This window comes from Eutrigla gurnardus (assembly GCF_963514095.1).
Source record: "Eutrigla gurnardus genome assembly, chromosome: 5".
Taxonomy (NCBI): Eukaryota; Metazoa; Chordata; class Actinopteri; order Perciformes; family Triglidae; genus Eutrigla; species Eutrigla gurnardus.
The window spans coordinates 28343857-28364895 of NC_139919.1; the positions used below are offsets into that span (position 1 = coordinate 28343857).

The following is a 21039-nucleotide window of genomic DNA, read 5'->3' on the forward strand; positions in this document are numbered from 1 at the left end:
GGGGGTGTTTCACCTCCATGCTTGAGGTTCGGGGTGGAGAGGGGGGGGACTACATTGTAACATGGGATCACACACACAGCGGGACGGAGAGGGAGAGAGAAAGCAAGGAAATGTTGATGGCAGAATTTGTCATTTTCTAATGCACATAGATCCCAGCTGCCCAGATGCTTACTGACTACTGATAAATGGTTAGGCAACTGGCAATGACAAACATTGAGGCAGACACTTGTGTTTACCCAGCGCAGCCCACAGGAGCGCTGCTAAAAGCATGGGTGCTGATTGGTCAATGAAGGGTGGTAGAGGCTACAGTAGCGGGGGGTTAAGTCCTCCTAATGGAAGACAGGTATTGCTCAATGTTCCCTGAGCTATTGGACCCGTGGACATTAGAAAAAAAATCAATGACACACAACAGCTCACTGTGGCGCGCCGCTTAAAAAAAAACCCCGCCATCTCCACGGCAACTTCAGCCCCAAGTTTGAGCTCTCGCAGGAAGGCACTTGTTTTTTTTCTTCTTTTCTTTTTTAATCAAACACTGCTTGAGAATTAAAAGTTGAGTTTGCAGTGGAGAGAGAGAGATTTCTGCCGAGACCGGCTCAAACCAGCTCCAGACCTCAGTGGGAAGGCGGCAGCTGGCGACCTGCTAGCAGGCTACCTCGACCAATCCGACCCCGACGGCTCGGCTGCAGCCGGCGCTTCTCTTGGTCTGTCCATCCGGCCGAGCAGTCAAACATCATGGCCCGGCGCCCACCAAACCTTGGCTGCGGGGTTGATTGTCTGACCTGCATGCTGATGGGAAAAGCCAATGTTTTCTTTAGTTGGTGGGGCAAGCTGGAGACACGACTGCTAATGCCGGCTGTTTGTTCTTAAACACACACAGATCTACAAATACACCTCAATATATTTATCAGAAAAAACAGCCAAAGAGCCTGACGGCACAACGTGGCTCCCCAACAATGATCATGAAAGAAATTGAGGAAAAAAATGATTTTTCTAAAAATGTCCGGACACTAATGAAGCTTGAAAAATTAAATCAAATCATTATGTTTGCTGGTCCTGTGAGCTACACTATACTGCTACTGTATTAATGCCATTATGATAATAAAAAAGAATCCCCTGGACCATAAAAATACCTGCTTTTGGACTGAGCATTAAGGTGGTTGGTCACCGTAACCATGGAAAAGGATGGAAGGGATCCGCCGGCTTCGCCGTGCCCTCCTTGTTGACATGCGCTAATTCTGTGAAGCCAATTGAATGCATTCGCCCTCCGATGGCTCGGTGACCTGAGCTCCCGAACACGTATGATATGGTCAACAGATTGAGTGGTGTTTGCCTTGTGGACCGTTCGCTCCAGTTAACACTGGTGTCACCAGGAAATGTTAGAGTGAACAATTACTGATAAGGCAGACAACAGCTCTGGAGGAGGAAAAATAAAAAACGCATGTCTTTTGGGTGGTTGGTGGGGGGGGCAGGAAACACTTAGAGCACAATTTGACAAATAGTTTGCATGAGGCGAATGAAAGACATGGTGGCGCTCACTGTGGGGGGGGAGTCTAGTCTAGGAGGTATTAGCCACGGTTTACTGTTAATCTGATGGCACAAAGTCTCCTCATATTGCATTTTAAGAACAGTCTGGGGACTGAAGCCTGAAGACTACCTGTTCTTACTTTGACTTAATACTCTTTTTATTAGTTGGGGGGGCTCGTATACATTCTCATCGAAGACTCCCTCATTCCCTGCTCTGCTAAAAGTGATTTCCTGTCTCTATCTAGGTCACACTAACGGCACTTTTTTTTCTTTTTTTGGAGTAGAAGTTCCTAAAACTACATTTACACAAATTCAAACGTAACTGTATTTGATGGGACGATCTCAGAGTTACAGTACAGAGTTATAGCATCAATCTGTCTTAGTTTTGACACATTTGGCAACAGCGAGAGATTCCTGTCGTGTACGAGAATCGTTTGACCCCCGTGGGTTAATTGTGACATGAAGTCCTGATCGCCCCCTCGGGGAAACGCCGACTTCTCGAAACGAATTCCACAGCGAGACGACAAGTTACCCAGCATCCCACTGCAAAGTTTACTTTAGGTTGGCCTTTTCATACGAGGGTAATTACAGCCACGAGACGCATAGCGGCGATGAAAACAGATGTAGCACACGGACGAACAGATGTTCGGTCGTCGAGGCTTGTCTGGATTCCTACATTAATAATCATTGCTTTGTTGGGTTCCTCATACATGAATGTCTACTGTCCTGCAACAGATGACTCCTCTGCTCGCTGGTGTGCAAAATACTGCAGAATAAATACAAAAAAGTAAAATACATTTTTATTTTTACGACTCGTCCAAGGCAAAGATGGACATCTAGTTTGGATCCATGTGTGTTTGCATTGGGGAGCTTCTCCAAATAGCTTCATGCTTTGTTTAACAGTCAATCACCAGAATGTATGACGCCATTAATCTAGTTTTGAAATAGCATTTTAAACTGCTGGTGACACGCCATCAACTGTCAGGTCGTCAGAGCAATTAAGGGTTATTTTGGTCATTTTAAGGCTATTTGTTATCTCCAATGTCTCTCGCTGATCTTACAAAAACAAAAAATGTTGTAGAGCTGCTAAAGGCCATGTATTTTGGCATGTTCTGTTACAGTCAAAATGTCCTTCATAGGGATACTTGTTACTTTATATTATTATTTTATATTACTTTAAGTTGAATCAGTACTTCTAGTACTTTCTGAAGTATTTGAGTGTGGATTGTCTGTACTTTTGATCCCTGTGTTCTTTTAAGCAGCAGCCTTAAACGCCCTCTTTGGCGTTTATACACAGGCCTGACAGTCGGCGGGCTTTAGGACCCGGCGGGTTGCATCTCGCGTGAAGGAGGCAGCAGCAGCAGCAGCAGCACTGTTATGGCAGCGTTTACCTGCGCGCGAGCCACCGCCTCCACCCGCCGAAGCTAACCTGCAGCACCTGAAACACGGCCCGCGTGCACATGTCGCACTAGTGGTGTGAGACGTTCACGGATCGTGGGATCTTCTGTCCGCTGCCGCCGCTGATGGAGCACATCCGGCTACCGAAGGTAAACCCGCGGGCCCGCGCTCACTATAGCTCCACACGGCCCGTCATGCGCGCTCACGATGCCTGCAGATGTTTATTAAATGCATACGATCGATGAAACAACTGGCGTGATTGATGCGCGCGCCACGTAGGCAGCTGTTTGCGTGTCAGTGCTCAGCTGTGGCGGAGCTTCTGATGATGATGTTGTTGTTCCTCCTCCTCCTCCTCCTCCTCCTCCTCTTCCTCCTCCAGGTGGACAACGTCCGGCTGCTGGACAGAGTCTCCCCCAGGAAAAGGAGCAGGGTGGGCACCCTCTACCTGACGGCCACGCACACCATCTTTGTGGAGGACGAGGCTGGAGTGCGCAATGAAACATGGGTATGATGACGTCATACCTCTGACACTGAGGGGCCAGTAGCCTGGGAGATCCTGCAAACAACAAATCTGGTTTCCATAAGATTACCAAGCATCACAGGGCCAGAATGAGAGATACCCATCATTATTTATGGGGTCAGAGGTGTCAAAGTACTCTGTACTCAAGTAGAAGTACAAGATACTAGAAAAAATGATTAAACGTCTACGCAAGTAAAAGTAAAAAAGTACAGGCTCTGAAATGTACTCAAAGTAAAAAGTATCACTTTGAAAAGATATATATGAAGTGAGTCTTGTGTAATAAATAAGAAAAAATAAAATACATTGAAATGAAAGTAACAAGTCTGTTTTTAGAAAAAATATATACTTAAGTAGAAGTACAAGATACTCTGGTGAAAGTAGAAGTACTAATTCATATTCTTTACTCAAGTAAAAGTTTAAAAAAAGAAGTACAGGCTCTAAAGTACAGGCTCTAAAATGTACTGTATAAAGTATCCATATACATTTATTCTGGATTTTTTTTTTTTTTTTTGCAAGGCCAACTCACATTATATTAATAAGAAAATAAAAGATAATTCCCCTCAAATACATCAAAACCAAAGTAACGAGCCTGTTTTGAAAAGTAAAGATTTATTTTTTTAAACGATAAAAAAAAAAAAAGTTATCAGAAAAATAAACACTCAATTAAAAGTACAGATACCTTTAAATTCTTGCATCATTAATAAGAAAAAATAATCAAATGCATTGAAACGAAAGTAACGAGTCTGTTTCAAAATATAGGGAGTAAAAAATACTCAAGTAGAAGTGCAGATACCTGAACAAAGTATTTGTACTGAATTAAAGACCAAAGGTCAACTGGAAACTGGCTTCATCCATTCATGTAGCTCTGAATGAACGAAGCTGGCGCCGTGTCTTGACCTCCGTTGACCTCTGTTGACCTCTGCCAGGTGCTCCACAGTCTGGTGTCCAGCGTGGAGAAACAAGCCGCCGGGCCGTCCGGATGTTCTCTGCTGATCCGCTGTAAGAACTTCCAGGTCCTCCACTTCGTCGTGGCCCGGGAGCGGGAGTGCCTCGACGTCCACCTGTCCCTGCAGCGCCTCTCCCAGCCAGGTACGACCCGGTGATGTCATCGCTCCGCTTATTTAGGATCATTTGATTGTTTTTCCACTAAAATTGATCAAAATATTTGTTTCTTTCAGTATGTTTTAGTGCCATTTTAGAGTTTTATGCAGATTTTGATGACGATGGATCGCAGTTATTTTGTGATGTGAAAGAGATTACATTTTTGTGTTTGTTTGTTTGTTTTAATTGGATCCCTTTGGTCTTTGGTGTTTCTGCTTTCAGAGCGATGTGACGAGCTGTACTGCTTCTCCTACAAGCCCAACGTGGACCCGGAGGAGCGTCGGCAGGACTGGGACTTCCTGGACCTCCAGGCGGACTACATCAGGATGGGACTCCCCAACCCTCTGTGGAGACGCTCCCCCGTCAACCAGCACTACAAGGTCAGAGCGCCGGCCTCCACGCTGCCGTTTCATCCTGATGATGCTGGAGCTCAGCTCTGTGGTCGTCTCTTCCCCAAAGGTGAGCGACACGTACCCCGCAGACCTGTTTGTGCCCGAGTCCGCCACCCCTCCGGTCATCGTGGGCAGCTCCAAGTTCAGGAGCCGAGGCCGGTTTCCTGCTCTGGTGTACTACTCCAAAGAAAACCACGTAAGTCCACGGCACTTTATTCTTCCTGTGAGATTCATGCAAATTAACGAGAGGATTAAATACGATCAAAACCGTTATTTGGCAGAAAAACCAGGCTGGGAAGTTTTCATGTTCCCAAACCCTCAAAGTGATCTCGATGATGTCCTCAGTCTTTATTTGCTTTGGTGTGATCTGCTCTGATTGTTTGACTTGTAAAAGGAACATGTGGCGCTCCCTCACACATGAGCACGGGACTGAATATTCAATGTCTCGGTAAATAAAATACAAAATAATTGGGATTCACAATATTATCCCCTTAATCATCAAATATGCTTAAAACCCAGGCACTAAAACACCCTGGAATCACTTTGCATTTGTTAAGAAACTCATATTCTTATTGCATCACTTTTTTCAGTGGAATAACGATACAATAATCTTACGTGCACATATGAAATGTTGGTAATAATTAAATTGTGAAAAAGTGAAACGTAAAGCGAACGTGTGTCATCCTGAGGACACGGCGAGTTCAGCCCGGGTCCTCTGAGGAGACGCCATCTTGGAATGGAAGCGTGAGTCATCGCCGCTTCTCTCCGTATCTGATAAACCCGACGTTCATAATCCCTCATTAATCTGGACCGGACGGGTCGGAGTGCTTTATGTGTGTGAGGTCAGATTCTCAGGGTGGAGGGTCCTTCAAGGAACGCTGGATCTGAGTCCGAGTCTCTCCCCCTCACTCTCTCTCACCCTCTCTCTCCCTATCTCTCTCTCCCTCGTGGCCACTAAAAGGAGATGTAAGAAATCTTGCGGTCGATTAACTGAACTCGAACGTGCAATAAATAATAAATAAATAAATGTAACTGTGAAGTTGTATTCGCCCCGATTCTCACATATGTGGGTTTGTTTTCCCCTAAATGTGATCTCTAAAGACGATATTTAAAGGTTCCCTCTTATTATTAAAACATGTTTTTCATCATACGGGACCTTTAAAATCCGGGTGCCTCTCGCCTCCTCCCAGGCCGCCATCTGCCGCAGCAGCCAGCCGCTGTCGGGCTTCAGCGCTCGCTGCCTGGAGGACGAGCAGATGCTGGAGGCCATCCTGAGGTCCAACCCCCGCAGCGACTTCATGTATGTGGTGGACACCCGGCCCAAGGTGAGCCCCCCCCCTCCAGCCCGTCCTGCTGTATGTTCAGGTGGCGTTATTGTTCTGTGCTGCCTCTTTCAGCCAGCTGGGCTTTGAACACAAAACATCCTGGCTGTGTCAACATACGTTTTTTATTAAAACCATGCTTTTTCTTCTATTATTATTATTTTAACAAATCAAATGTCTTGTCCAGCTGAACGCGATCGCAAACCGCGCGGCGGGAAAGGGCTACGAGAACGAAGACAACTACTCCAACATTAAGTTCCAGTTCATCGGCATCGAGAACATCCACGTGATGAGAAACAGCCAGCAGAAGATGCTGGAAGGTAACTCTGTGTTTTCAGACTTAATTACGAGAGAGAGCGTTCGTCCCCTTGTCAGCTTCACCTCATCATGGTCCGTGTTTCTGCTGCTTCACATGACTGAAGCTGCAATCAGGCCTGAAATGAGCCCACGGGAGACTTTCTGGGTATTGTGCAGGGGTGCTCCTCGTAAGACTTTGAATCCATCTGGATTTTATTTCTGGGCTATTTTGGTTTCCTGGAGTGGACAATCCGGGACCTCATCCCCCCAAAGAGAGAGCGAGGGCGTGAGAATGATGGGATTTCAAGTCTGAAAAGTTATAGCTGTTCTTAGTTGTGATAACTCTTTGCCCCCCTGGCAACACAAGGGAAGTCTTTTTAAAAGCTGGAGACGGCGACTCGCCCCTCAGAGCCGGCCTGCCTGACTCCCTCACATTGCACAGTGCCCCCCCCCCCCACCCCCCCGCCTGGCAGCATTAGCTCAAAAATTCCCTCCAAGTGGAAGTTCGCCCCGCTATTGTTATAAAACATCAAATGAACCTGTTCACCTGCTCTCCTGTTGCTGGGCGTTTACAGGTCAGCGCTCTCATACGGTGAAAAAAAAAAACACGTTTTAATGAGAGAGCAGAAGTTTTCATCCAGTTATAAGTAAGTCTGAATATATAAGTAATATAAAATTATAAGTCTGAATTCTGTTAATGTGTTCAATCTAAAGCAAAAACAAACAAATGTCATGTGAGGAGAACGCCGTCGTGTCACGTTAGCCTCTCAGTCAACTCGCAAATATTTGTGTTTGAACCCTGAAGACGGAGAAATGAATGCAGAAGATAAACAAACAGAATGCAGGAAGCCTTACGGTGCAGATTTTCAACAAAAATAATATCACATCAACGTTATTCCCATGGTGTTAGATATCAAAACGGGAAGAAACGCTCTCAAGTCCAACATTTGTGATTTCATCAATTACAACGTGTGGAAGTGTCCCGTAGATGATGCATTTAAAGATGTTATTTGTTATTTGGGTAGTGAACCCTTTTAATTGTCTGTGTTTTTGTATTTTGGCCACAACGACTAAGAATCTGTGAGATATTTCAGCTTCTAACCTCAAATGTAGATGTTTAGCAGGTGTTATCTTCCAATCTAACATTTGCTTATTAGCACTAAACCTGGGGCGGTAATCCTCCGGTCAAACGCTGAAGTGCCTTAAACTTGCATTCTCTCTGCTGGCCATCGGGGGGCGACTCCTCCGATAGCAAAAAGAAGTCTTGAGGCTTCAAAAGCTCCAAAACCCCTCCACAAGTCCCCAAACCGATGGGTGATGTCATCTCGACTACGTCCACTTCTTGCACTACGATGTTTACACGTTTTTACACGACGTCGGAATGGAAGTTAAAGGCCGAAAGTGATTAAAATCCATCATCAGGAGAACGTGAACGTCTGGGAATCCTTTTAATTAGCTGCATCCTCACTCAAAAACCACAAACGAAGCTCATGGTGGCGCAACAGGAAATGTCAAATGTCTTCTTCATCTCGGAGCTATGAATATATGTACGACGTTTTTGTGGATTTTACGATAAGTGGAACACTTTGACCTGCTAATGGGGACCAGAGGAAGAGTCAGGGGGGTCACCAAGGTCAGCATGAGTCATCCTCTGGGGAGTGGGAAAATTTGGATGATCCATTTAACGATTGTTTCCCTCCCTAGATGATGAACTGACAAACCAACTTGACTCCACATGAACCGTTTTCTCATGCCGTGCAGCAGATCCGTCTGCTGATGTCATCGGGGACGTGAAGTCGAGGTTTAATAAAGATGGTGATCAGGTATGCCCCGTGTTTCCTGCCGCTGAGACAGCTGTGTTTGTGGTTTACAGTGTGTGAGCTGCGCTCCCCCTCCATGTCCGACTTCCTGGAAGGTCTGGAGAGCTCAGGCTGGCTGAAGCACATCAAAGCTGTTTTGGATGCCGGCATCTTCATCGCCAAGGTCAGTCTGGAGGTCAATCCCTGCTGTCTGCCTTCGCCACGCAGCTCAATGTTAGCTTAGGTGTCCGTGGGCGCCGCTCGTACCCTGGATGTGAGATAAAGATGTCGCCCGTCGGCCTGATACTGATAACTGATACGTCAGTCTCTCTCCTGGCCACCAGGGGGGCGACTCCTCTGGTTATATAGAAGTCTATGAGAAAATGGTCCTACTTCTCTCTGCTGGCCACCAGGGGGCGACTCCTCTCTAGTTGTATAGAAGTCTATGAGAAAATGGTCCTACTTCTCTCTGCTGGCCACCAGGGGGCGACTCCTCTCTGGTTGTATAGAAGTCTATGAGAAAATGGTCCTACTTCTCTCTGCTGGCCACCAGGGGGCGACTCCTCTCTGGTCGTATAGAAGTCTATGAGAAAATGGTCCTACTTCTCTCTGCTGGCCACCAGGGGGCGACTCCTCTCTGGTTGTATAGAAGTCTATGAGAAAATGGTCCTACTTCTCTCTGCTGGCCACCAGGGGGCGACTCCTCTCTGGTTGTATAGAAGTCTATGAGAAAATGGTCCTACTTCTCTCTTGATGTATTATCTCAGTAAACATTGTAAACATGAGTTTATGGTCTCAATCTCTAGTTTCAAGTCTTCTTCAATCCAGCATGATGTTCATTTAGTACATTATGGTCCATTTAGAGTCCACCAGACCAGAAAGCAGGGGATGCTTTAGGGGGCGGGGCTTACCTGCTGATTGACAGGTCCATTAAGAGTCCAAAAGCCAGATCTAACAGCTGTAGACATGCTTTTGATGGAATTCTGTACACATTTGTGCGGTGCTCAAACTAATTAAGGTGCAAGGATTGGGCTCAGGGGTCTCCATCAGGATGAATCACCATGGTAACCAAAAGTTGTTAGATTTACAAATGTGTTTTTGGCGACTAAAAATGACATTTTTGCCATAAGAAATGTGCTTTCTGGGTCAATGGTCGTATTATCACTTTGATTGGTGTGTGTGTGTGTGTGTGTGTGTGTGTGTGTGTGTGTGTGTGTGTGTGTGTGTGTGTGTGTGTGTGTGTGTGTGTGTGTGTGTGTGTGTGTGTGTGTGTGTGTGTGCGCGTGTTTGTGTGCGCGCGTGTGTGTGTGTGTGTGTGTAGGCTGTTGCAGAGGAGGGTGTCAGCGTCCTGGTTCACTGCTCCGACGGTTGGGACCGAACCGCCCAGGTGTGTTCGGTGGCCTGTGTGCTGCTGGATCCTCACTACAGGACCCTCAGGGGACTCATGGTAGGACTGACCTTTGACCTTTTTAATGTATTTTAGTTACAGTGTTGAATTGCATCTTTTAAGAAGCGTTGTGAATGTCATGTACCCGTCTAGTTACACCCATTCAGACTGATAGTGGAGAAGTCTGCTTTTGGGAAGTCTGAGGAAACCGACCCCACACTGAGGTCGAAGCGGTTCAGTCCTTGTTGATTGTCGGTGGACTACGTCTGAACCCTTTTCATCCTGTTTCTTCTGCTCTTAGACCCTCATCGAGAGAGACTGGGTCTCGTTTGGACACAAGTTCTCTCACAGGTTTGACTCTTAAATGTGACTTTTATGGCATCTATGATTTTCCGATGTTTTGTCGTTTTGTTTTAATCTCCCCGTCCTCGCCTCTTCTCCAGGTGCAACCACCTGGTCGGAGACCCCAAAGAGGTGTCCCCCATCATAGACCAGTTCCTGGAGTGCGTGTGGCAGCTCATGGAGCAGTTCCCCTGTGCCTTCGAGTTCAACGCCAGGTTCCTCATCACCATTCACAGCCACATCTACTCCTGCCAGTACGGCAACTTCATTGGCAACAACCAGCGGGAGAGGATGGAGCTGGGGTGAGATTTAAACCTGCTGTCTATTCTCCTTTTCACAGCCTTCAGGGGAGCCTGAAGAGAAGTGGTTTATTACATCACCGGGTTCATGCAAAGAGGGATGACTCCGTTCACACAAAAGGCCTTTCAAAATACATTTGTTTTCCTTGATCAATCGTGACGTGAACTTTATCTCCAGACTGCGTGAGAGGACTCACTCTTTGTGGAGTTATCTGTGGAAGAACCGGACGGACTACATCAATCCTCTGTACCGACCGGACCACAGCCAGACTCAGGGGCTCCTCCGGCCCTCTACTGCCCCCTGCTGCTTCAAGTAGGTGTTTACAAAGAGAGCATCCAACTTAGGTTGAAATGCATTTCCTCTCATGTCTCTTAAACAAGTTATTGGACTTTTAAAATGCTTGTTTTCTGAACGGAGTTCGGATCAAACACCGTAGCTGCTCCATCAACACTTAAAATAACGACATCTAGACATAAATACGGCAGCGATCTTGTTGTTTGTACCGTAGACGGTCTCTGTCTAAGGAAGGAAGGAGTCGACGTGTTAATTTCAGCGTTGCTTGGACAGGTTCTGGCGAGGGCTGTACAACCGGTTCGACCGAGGGATGCATCCCCGACAGTCGGTGGAGGATTACCTGAGTGCCATCCAGGAGGAGACGCAGCAGCTGGAGGAGCAGCTGGCTTCACACAAGCAGGTAGGAGGTTCTCGCCGCTTGTCATTTCTCATGAGGAGATTCAAAAACAACCTCCCGTGGTGTTTCTGGACTGTCATCTTACATCATCAACAGAAAATTGCCCAGCTGGAGCAGGAGCAGGAGTGGAGCGTCACCCAGAGAGCGGTCGCCTTCGATAAGAGCCCCACGGCGTGGACGCTGGGCCGCGACCTCGGCCTCGCCAACACCCCTCAGGACTACACCGGCGGGGGCTTCATCACCAGCAGCCCCTGCCAGCCCAAAACGCCAGACAGCAGCCTGCTCCTCCTGACCCACGACCCCAAACAAACGTCCGAATCCAACCTGTCCAACGGCAGCGACCAGGAGTCCGGCATCGCCGACGTGAGCTGCCGCTCGCCGCTCAGCGAGGACAGCGCCAGGGACCCGGACTCCGACGAGGCGGCCTACTCGGCTGCCTGAGCAGACTAGCGCTGCTTCACCTTCACGTTCACCGTGTAAACACAAATATTACCCAAATCCAGTGAAAAGTGTCATTCGGGTTGCACTTTTAATTTGCATTTGACCTGCCTAATGCCACGTTGATTCTAGTAGTCGTTTACTGTAGCTGACCACGTTTCACTTCTTGCCCTCTGACCTCCTGGTGACGTTCTACAAGGTATAAAAAAGCTGCTCACTGTCATGTCTGTCAGATTTCACCTAACTTTACACAAGAGTGCACGCAGAACGTTAAAGCAATACTGAATTTCCAGTTTAACGTCGGAGATTCGACGGAAGCCTCGACAAAGAAGAACTTGATTTACCAAAGTTTAGAGTGAGTTTAGAGAAATTGAGTCAACCTGTCAAAGTAAATGTGCTTTTCACTTATTCATCAAGAACACAATCGTGTAAACCGTATGAACACGGAGCGTCAGAGGCACTTTCATATTGAGTTTCCGAAGCAACACAAAAGACAAGCATCATTTCAGTTGCATAATTTGTGCTTAAAGTCAGCAAAAATGATCAATAAAGGGAGGAATCAAACGATGACACTTGATGTAGAAACAACAAATAGAAAGTTGGAGCTAACGAACAAAGATATGACAAATCTGTTCCAGATACAAGCCGAGAGGCGTTCAGAACGACTCGTCTGTGTAGCATTGGTTAGTTTTCCTTTTTTTTTATTATGCAATGTGTTTTTTGTGAACTTGAAATAGCTGATTTAGATCGCTGCTGCTCATCTCAGTCCAGACAGCTTCAGGACTGAACTGAACTTGCTCCACAGTGACCTCAGCTGGCATTTGGAGGCATTACATCCCTCAAAAAACTGCAGATAGTTGTTGGTTGTTATATTTACACTCCAAGAAATAATGTTATTGAACAAACTTTTTTCAACCCCAGATTTGCTGTGATCACACCACAAGTCTTACACACACACACACACACACACACACACACACACACATATAGATCTACATATACCGACTGACTTTTTGATTATTGGCTGTAATGGAAGCATTCAAACTATAATGTTGCAAACGAACAATGCAAAGATTATCGAGCAAAGCATGTTAAGATATTTTTTTACCGTGATGTTTTCTTTTGTTTATGACTACTCGCTTGAATGCATGTTGTTTTTATTTGTATGAGACGGTCTAAAATGAGCTTTATATTGTTGTGTTTCTGTGTTCAGGTGGAATAAGAGCCAAATTCGTTCAACTGATCTCAATGCAAAGTTGTGTAATTTTTCTTTTGAAATAAATAACGTATTATTGTGAATCGTCTTGTTCTAATCATTCTTCTCTCAATTTTAAAGGGGCAACAGTTGAAAATTGGCCTCTTGCCTAACACTTATTGTTGATCAATGAGCATTATCTCTGAGATTAAAATTTAAAAAAAGATCTGTCATAATTACTTTTATGAATTTCAGAGGCTATTTAATTCAATAATTATTTTGAACTGCTATAAATGTATGCAGGTTGATCAATGAGCTAATAATATAAAAATACATCATTATTATTATTATAATTTGTACTGCAGTTATTTGCTATATATAATAATACTACATTATAATAACTAATGTATTATAGTTAATTATTATTGTTATTCTATATAAGCTAATAATAATAAAATATACATTTGTTTTTTATTGATATTAATTATATTAATAGTAATATGATAATTATAATAACTGTTGTTTTTGTTATTATATAATGCTACAAATATAATACATTACTATTTTTGTTGTTGTAGATAGTGTTCTTACTGTTTTCATTATTAATTATATTAATGTTATATTATTAGTAGTAGTAGTATTAACTTTATAAAATCTTAATACATGTTATTATGATTATATAAAGCTAATACTATTACATTATTATTATTATTTCTGTTAGTATTGTTACTGTTGTTATTATTATTATTTATTTATTTATTATGTTTGTTAATTGTAATTTTATTATATTATAAACTATAATAGAATTTTTCTTTTAATAATTATTTATATAAATTCTTACATGTGATAATAATTCGTTGTACTTACTAACTAATAAGACGTGGACACCACGTGACCAGCTGCTCTCCTCCGCGTGCTGCTTCGCTTACGCGCGTGACGTTTCCGTCTAACGTGATGACGTCGCGGTGTAGGCTGCGCTCAGCTGTGATGGCAGCCGTGGGTTGACACCGATACATTACTGATTATAAACTATTTAAAAGTTAGCGGAAAAGACCCCGGCACCGTAACGGAGGACAAACGGACCGTTTCCAGATAGCACGGGGCTCGAACACACACACCGGCCCGCTTCGGGGAACGGTGAGTTCACGACGCTGCCGTGAGCTTTGCACTAGCGAAGTGTGTGTTTGTGTATATCTGTGTGTGGGGGGCTTCTTTCTTTTTTACACACACTCTTTATTAACCCGTCCAGCTAGCCGTGTAGCAGAGACGTGTGTTAGCATCCCGTCAGAGAGCCTCCCGCTGTCCCGCTCACGTTAGCTCAGTTTGTAGCCCGATGCTAACTGCTAGCTACAGGTAGCCTAGCCACGAGCTAACTAGCGAGCTAACAGCATCCACACACATACATACACACACACGTCCTGACGTTGATGTAACCCATCAGCTGAGCCTCTAATATGAAGCCTCCAATCCTAAAAAGGAGGCACACAGCCTCTGTGAGCTTGTTGTAGCTCTCCCAATGTTGAGATATCTGTGATTATTGATCACCACAAGCAGGCTGCATCTCCTGAGATCACTTATCAGAAACGTCATATGTGTTTGGTGTTGGTCCTGCCACCTCTTCGTCACAGTGTCAGCCATGTCGGTAACTAACTGTCTTCTCCATCTCTGTGCACACAGTGGCACTATGCCCGCAGCGACTGTGGATCACAGCCAAAGAATATGTGAGGTTTGGGCCAACAACCTGGAGGAGGAGCTGAAGCGGATCAGACATGTCATCCGGAAATACAACTACATCGCCATGGTGAGTGGATGAGGAGAGGGTGGGAGAGACAGAACGCACGCCTCTGGGGGTTTTTCTGTGTCTGCATAAAGCGTTTCTGGGCTCAAGCTGGAGAAGGATGTGGTTAGTGACCTGTCAATCAGCAGGTAAGCCCCGCCCCCTAAAGCATCCCCTGCGTTCTGGTCTGTTGGACTCTAAATGGACCTGTCAATCAGCAGGTAAGCCCCGCCCCCTAAAGCATCCCCTGCGTTCTGGTCTGTTGGACTCTAAATGGACCTATCAATCAACAGGTAAGCCCCGCCCCCTAAAGCATCCCCTGCGTTCTGGTCTGTTGGACTCTAAATGGACCTGTCAATCAGCAGGTAAGCCCCGCCCCCTAAAGCATCCCCTGCGTTCTGGTCTGTTGGACTCTTAATGGACCTGTCAATCAGCAGGTAAGCCCCGCCCCCTAAAGCATCCCTGCTTTCTGGTCTGGTGGACTCTAAATGGACCATAATGTACTAAATGAACATCATGCTGGATTGAAGAAGACTTGAAACTAGAGATTGAGACCATAAACTCATGTTTACAATGTTTACTGAGATAATACATCAAGAGAGAAGTAGGACCATTTTCTCATAGACTTCCATGCAATCAGACTTCTTTTTGCAATTAGAGGAGTCGCCCCCTGGTGGCCAGCAGAGAGAATGCAATTCTAAGACACTTTTACAGAACCGGCAGTTTGCCGCGTCACTTATTTTGTCTGCATAAAGCGTTTGGGTCTCCTTGCAGGACACAGAGTTTCCAGGTGTGGTAGCCAGACCCATCGGAGAGTTCAGAAGCAACGCTGACTATCAGTACCAGCTGCTGCGCTGCAACGTGGACTTGCTCAAGATAATCCAGCTGGGCCTCACGTTCATGAACGAGCAAGGGGAGTACCCTCCGGGAACGTCGACGTGGCAGTTCAATTTTAAGTTTAACCTCACGTAAGATGAGCTCGGGCTTCTCTTTTCACCTCACAGCGTCAAATCCACGACACGCACACCAAGAGTAGAGAGCCTCAGCTTATCTGTAACAGCAGAGTTAGCGAGGGTTTTCCTTGTTCACGTCAGATTTAGACGTCCCACAACACCTCAGACATGGCTCAAGATTGCAGAGTTAACCCAAGGGTGGAGTTGAAGCAGCGGAGGTGAATGAAGGATATGAAGCGTCAGTAGTGCAAAATAAGATTGGTTTCTAAAGAGAAGACGGAGCTCTCCACCTCTCTCCTCTCCTCACCATCTCCTTCCTCTCCTCACCACCTCTCTCCTCTCCTCTCTCCTCACCACCTCTCTCCTCTTCACCTCTCTCCTCTCCACCTCTCTCCTCACCACCTCTCTCCTCTCCACCTCTCTCCTCACCACCTCTCTCTTCTCCACCTCTCTCCTCTCCACCTCTCTTCTCCACCTCTCCTCTCTCCTCACCACCTCTTCACCTCTCTCCTCTCCACCTCTCTCCTCACCACCTCTCTCCTCTCCACCTCTCTCCTCACCACCTCTCTCCTCTCCACCTCTCTCCCCTCTCCTCTCTCCTCCCCACCTCTCTCCTCACCACCTCTCTCCTCTCCACCTCTCTCCTCTCTCCTCCCCACCTCTCTCCTCTCCACCTCTCTCTTCTCCACCTCTCCCCTCTCCTCCCTCTCACCACCTCTCTCCTCTCCACCTCTCCTCCCCACCTCTCTCCTCTCCACCTCTCCTCCCTACCTGTCTCCTCTCCTCCTCTCTCCTCTCCATTTATATGGGATACTTGGATATGAAGTGTAGAAAGATAAAAATAAGATGGAGCTCTTCCCTCCCCTCCTCTCCAACAGCAGCAGCGGTCATATTTTAGCAGCGACGTACCACCGTTGATAGGTGCATATAGGGGAAACAGGGAATTATTTTTCATATATATATATATATATATATATATATATATATATATAATTGTGATGTTGACGTGCCGCTCTCACACCCGCTTGATTATCTTTGTCACCAGAGAAGATATGTATGCACAGGACTCCATTGAGCTCCTCACCACCTCAGGGATTCAGTTCAAGAAGCACGAGGACGAGGGCATCGAGACGCTGTACTTTGCGGAGCTGCTGATGACGTCGGGGGTGGTGCTCTGCGACGGCGTCAAGTGGCTGTCTTTTCACAGGTATTCTCTTTGCAGTTTGTTTTTCGTTTTGCGGTAGACGAGCTGCACAGCAACGGCTGAAGTATTTACGGAAATCACAAATTCTCTGACCTCGGAGCTTACTTTCACTCATTACACATGATAAACGAGCACTTATTGTGTTGAATCTGGCTCATTTGAATCATAATAAACAGGATCTTTAATATGAATCCTCCATATAATTTTAAAGGCGTGTTATTTCTCAATACGCTTTTATTCAACCCATTAAACACAGACATCTTCCTGCGTTTGAATGTTTACTAATCATATTTGTTGTTTAGTTATAAAAAATGTAATTTTGTTTGTTGTTCGTTTTTGTCTTTTTTTTATTTTGTGCCTTTTATCTTTTAGTGAGAAGTAAGATGTTACGCAGAAAACACACATGCGTTAAAACAAGAAAATATCCAGTTGAAATTGACTCTAAAATGTTGCTTCTCAAGTGCAATGAACACTTGGATTGTTGTATTGGTCTCTAGTGAGTAGAAACTCTTCTTTTGTTTAATTTTTGCCAGTATTTCTTTTACAATCTGCTGCTTAACATCTTCATTTCATACTCAGTTTCCCACTGTGTCTCCATGGCAAACTGAGGCTAAAGATAACCAGGCTTTGGAAAATAAACAAAGCTTAGGTTTGAAACACCACTGTCATCTCGTTCAGGTATTTAGAACACTCCTTTACCAACAGGCTTCAATGTCATGTTATGTTTAATTATATGTTGTTTTTTTGTTTATTCTGTCTTCTTCGTTGTGTTTCTTTTATTTATGCCGGATCTCAATCATTTATTTGTGAATTACCTGTTAATCTTATGGGATAATCGGTCTGTTGTGAGTGAACTGAACATCGTTTTTCAGTCGCTGAATAGCAGGATGCTAAAATCAAAGCTGTATTTTGGGATAATGCAGTGTGTTTGTGTAGCTAGTTGCCCCGTCGTGCATATTCAGGTGCTGTACAGGCAAAAGATGGTGATGTCTTATCGTTGTGTCATCGGATTGGAAGTAACAAAACCTCTTGCTGCTTAAAAGCCAAGATAATTAAAAGGCGTGCATGTGTTGTGTTTTTTAGTGGCTATGACTTTGGATACCTGATCAAGATTCTGTCCAACGCTAACCTGCCCGAGGAGGAGGTGGACTTCTTTGAGATTCTTCACTTGTACTTTCCAATCATTTATGACGTAAAGTACCTCATGAAGAGCTGTAAAAACCTGAAGGTACTCAATTAATATTTAAGTAGGCAGCACCGGAGGGTTATCTCATGCTTTGTTGATTTAAAGCTTTGCACCTTGATGGCTGTTGTGATCTCTTTTTGACTGAGCTTTGATTAGAAGCGAGCGTCTGATTGGTTGTTGTTGTTGTTTTCAGGGAGGGCTGCAGGAAGTAGCCGAGCAGCTGGAGCTGGAGAGGATCGGACCCCAGCATCAGGCCGGCTCCGACTCGTTACTCACAGGCATGGCGTTCTTCAAGATGAGAGAGGTAGGCTGCTCACGTCCGACAGAAGCGTTGTGTGTGTGTGTGTTGCAAGCGTCTTTTCCTCAGTATCCCCTTCTGTTGTTGTTGTTGTTGTTGTTTTTTCTACCAGATGTTTTTCGAGGATCACATCGATGATGCAAAGTACTGTGGTCACTTGTACGGGCTGGGCTCCGGCTCGGCCTACGTCCAGAACGGGACGGGGAACGCGTACGAAGAGGAGGCTAACAAGCAGCAGTCGTGACATCACTCTGAAAGCCCGCCGTCCCGCGTTCCAATCAGAGCGGCTCCGAGGCCTCGCTTCGCCAAACGGATGTTTAGACCGGAAGAACACGAAAAAAAACAACCCCATACTTCATTTAGCAAGCTGCTTCTCATTGGCTCTGCTCACCTTAGACTGTGCGTGCTTGCGTGCGTGCGTGCGTGTGTGTGTGTGTGTGTGTGTCCTGGTTGGATCAGCTGGATTCAAGATGCTTGAAAAGATGGGATTTTAGTTTTCCTAAAAAAACAAACGTTCTGTAGAAATGTTTTTGCACTTTAAAGCTCTAACCTGATTTTATATGGAAAACAAGAAGTGTGTTTCTGGTGTCTTTGTTGCCTTCTCTACGTTCCCGTTTTACATTGTGAACATATACATCTTTATTATCGTCACCACAACAGAAACGCTCTCCGCACGCTCAGCCTTAACATTAGCTGCATTTCTTCTCTTTTAAACTTTAAATTATTGTGCTGCTAATCTGACTAAAGGACACTTTCGTTGTATGATCCTGAGAAAAGGGAGCTCTCGGTCAGTTTATGTTCACAGGAATATTTCATGTTTGTTTTTGTTGGCATAAAGATGTTTATAATGACCCGAATAAGCTCTAATCCCACTGTGATAAGCCTTTAACCAACATGTTGTGAGTGTAGGTGGGACGCTAAAAAACGTACTGTTAGTTGCTATTATTCCGTTTGTGTTCACGATAGCACTCCGAATAGTTAAATACGTGGATATATAGATATAAATATATATACACAATATGTATGATGCATACATGTGGTTTTTCATCGGAGGAATAGAGATTATTTATAGTGCATGTAAACACTCTGAAGCACTGGTTCACCTCTAGGTGGCGTCACCAAACTAACGACCTTAAAACGACAATTAAAAACACTCACTTGAAGTGAGATGCGCTGAAAGTGAATTTTTTTAATTGAAATTGAGGTTTCGTAGAGTTTTAGTGTCGTCGTAAAAGAAAACTTTTACTCGATGGAGAGAAAAAAAAGTTACATTTCATTTGTACCTGTGGCCTTTTTGACTGATTTTGTTTTTTGGGGTATTATTTTCCAGTTTGAGTTGCATGTACTAAAAAAAAAAAAAAGAATAAATGCCGTGTTATAGCAGTTATCCTGAACTTCCATAGGTGTGTGTGTTGAAGTGTAAGGTTTTGAAGTCCGATGACTGAGGTTTCTTTTCTGCAGCACATCTTTCACGCTGTAACCGAGTAGAGGGAGAATATGCAATATATACGAGAGGATTGTTTTTAGATTATTTTGTAAATAAAGGCTTGAATCTTTTTCTACCATAAAGCTGTGACTGTGACGTCCTTTCAATGACACGGAGTTTGGAAGATGAGCTCATTTTTATTTCTTACACATCGTCTCTGGAGTCATACAGACAGGATCATAGAAAAATATAGATTGACACAGACTGTCACAACGAAGCTTCTTTTTCTTTCCTTTTTTTGAAACAAGCATACATTCTACCGACTAAATCCCATCGATGGTTTCATCATTTCCAGGCGAGCATCCTCGTGGAGAGCAGCTGGAGCTCGTGTGTCCGTTCATGCTCGGCAGCAGGTCGACAGCTTCACGTCGTCAGGTAGAATAAAAAACTCCCCACACTCTGCTTCTTCTTTCTTTCTTTTTAGACCAGGAGCAGATCTGCAGCGTTACACGGAGAGGCTTCGCTGGCGGCCGGCAGAGGCAGCAAAAGTACTCCGGTGGAAGTACAATTATGCTCTGGTAAATGTAGAAGTACAGATTGAACTCGAGTAAAACTGGAAAAAAAATACAGGTTCTGAAATGTACTCAAAGTATAGTAAAGTTTAGTAAAGTAAAACTATGTTTCATGGCATTTAATAAGAAAAAATATAATAATGTAATTAGACTCAAAGTAGAAAGTACAGATATTTGTTTTTAAAATGTAGGGAGTAAAAAAAAAAAATACTCAAGTAAATGTACGGTTATAAACTTCTACTTAAAGGTTGAGTAGGTGGCTTTGAACAGAGGCCTGAATGAAGGGGCGGGGCTTTGAACAGAGGCCTGAATGAAGGGGCGGGGCTTTGAACAGAGGCCTGAACAAAGGGGGCGTGGTTTGAACAGAGGCCTGAACAAAGGGGGTGTGGCTTTGAACAGAGACCTGAATGGAAGGGGTGTGGCTTTGATCAGTGGCCTGAACGAAGGGGCGGGACTTTTAAGAGAGGTCTGAACAAAGGGGGTGGGACTTTGAACAGGCCTGAACGAAGGGGGCGGGGCTTTGAACAGAGGTCTGAACGGAAGCGTTCAAAGTCAAAAATCTGTGTTTTTTCCCGAATGACCTACTCAACCTTTAAGTTCTGTAACGTACTATATTTGTACTTCGTGACCTCTGGCCGGCCGGTGAAGCTTTTGGCCAGACCAGACGGCTTTCAGGTGTTAAAGTGTGACGGCAGCATCCTCACTCATGCTATAACGAGTCAGAAGAGCCCTTGTTCATATGTAAATTAGTCGTGACTACACCTTTTTTTTAAAACAAACAATCCAAGCAACAGGGAGAACTTCTCGTGGTACAGTTCACTACGACACGGTTGTGTTTGTGTTTGACATCCTGAGATGAGAGCATGCATCAACGTCCACGACACTCAACACCCCCCTCCTCCAAAACAAGGAAATGT

At 44.8% G+C, this 21039-nt stretch overlaps 2 protein-coding genes across 2 annotated transcripts; both read left to right on the forward strand.

The window, feature by feature from the left end:
- Positions 1 to 2860: 2860 nt before the first annotated feature.
- mtmr7a (myotubularin related protein 7a) lies at positions 2861 to 12804 on the forward strand. Its single transcript, XM_084008960.1, has 14 exons — positions 2861 to 3071; positions 3302 to 3427; positions 4369 to 4531; positions 4766 to 4923; positions 5003 to 5131; positions 6126 to 6260; positions 6445 to 6577; positions 8428 to 8537; positions 9675 to 9800; positions 10042 to 10091; positions 10184 to 10384; positions 10560 to 10694; positions 10950 to 11076; positions 11170 to 12804. The coding sequence occupies exons 1-14, from the start codon at positions 3048 to 3050 to the stop codon at positions 11512 to 11514; spliced, it is 1962 nt and encodes a 653-aa protein (XP_083865086.1). The 5' UTR covers positions 2861 to 3047; the 3' UTR covers positions 11515 to 12804.
- Positions 12805 to 13671: 867 nt separating this feature from the next.
- On the forward strand, positions 13672 to 20211 carry cnot7 (CCR4-NOT transcription complex, subunit 7). Its single transcript, XM_084008969.1, has 7 exons — positions 13672 to 13843; positions 14384 to 14507; positions 15258 to 15451; positions 16482 to 16643; positions 17724 to 17868; positions 18020 to 18130; positions 18237 to 20211. Exons 2-7 carry the CDS (start codon positions 14391 to 14393, stop codon positions 18366 to 18368), a joined length of 861 nt encoding a protein of 286 aa, XP_083865095.1. The 5' UTR covers positions 13672 to 13843; positions 14384 to 14390; the 3' UTR covers positions 18369 to 20211.
- Positions 20212 to 21039: the final 828 nt, after the last annotated feature.

Excerpts from the sequence above, each read along its gene's own strand:
- mtmr7a (XM_084008960.1), top strand. The coding sequence starts at position 3,048 with ATGGAGCACATCCGGCTACCGAAG. Across the intron at positions 10,385-10,559 it reads CGGGAGAGGATGGAGCTGGG|ACTGCGTGAGAGGACTCACT; the intron begins GTGAGATTTAAA and ends CTTTATCTCCAG. Across the intron at positions 10,695-10,949 it reads ACTGCCCCCTGCTGCTTCAA|GTTCTGGCGAGGGCTGTACA; the intron begins GTAGGTGTTTAC and ends TTGCTTGGACAG.
- cnot7 (XM_084008969.1), top strand. The coding sequence starts at position 14,391 with ATGCCCGCAGCGACTGTGGATCACAGCCAAAGAATATGTGAGGTTTGG. Across the intron at positions 15,452-16,481 it reads AATTTTAAGTTTAACCTCAC|AGAAGATATGTATGCACAGG; the intron begins GTAAGATGAGCT and ends CTTTGTCACCAG. Across the intron at positions 18,131-18,236 it reads CGTTCTTCAAGATGAGAGAG|ATGTTTTTCGAGGATCACAT; the intron begins GTAGGCTGCTCA and ends TTTTTCTACCAG.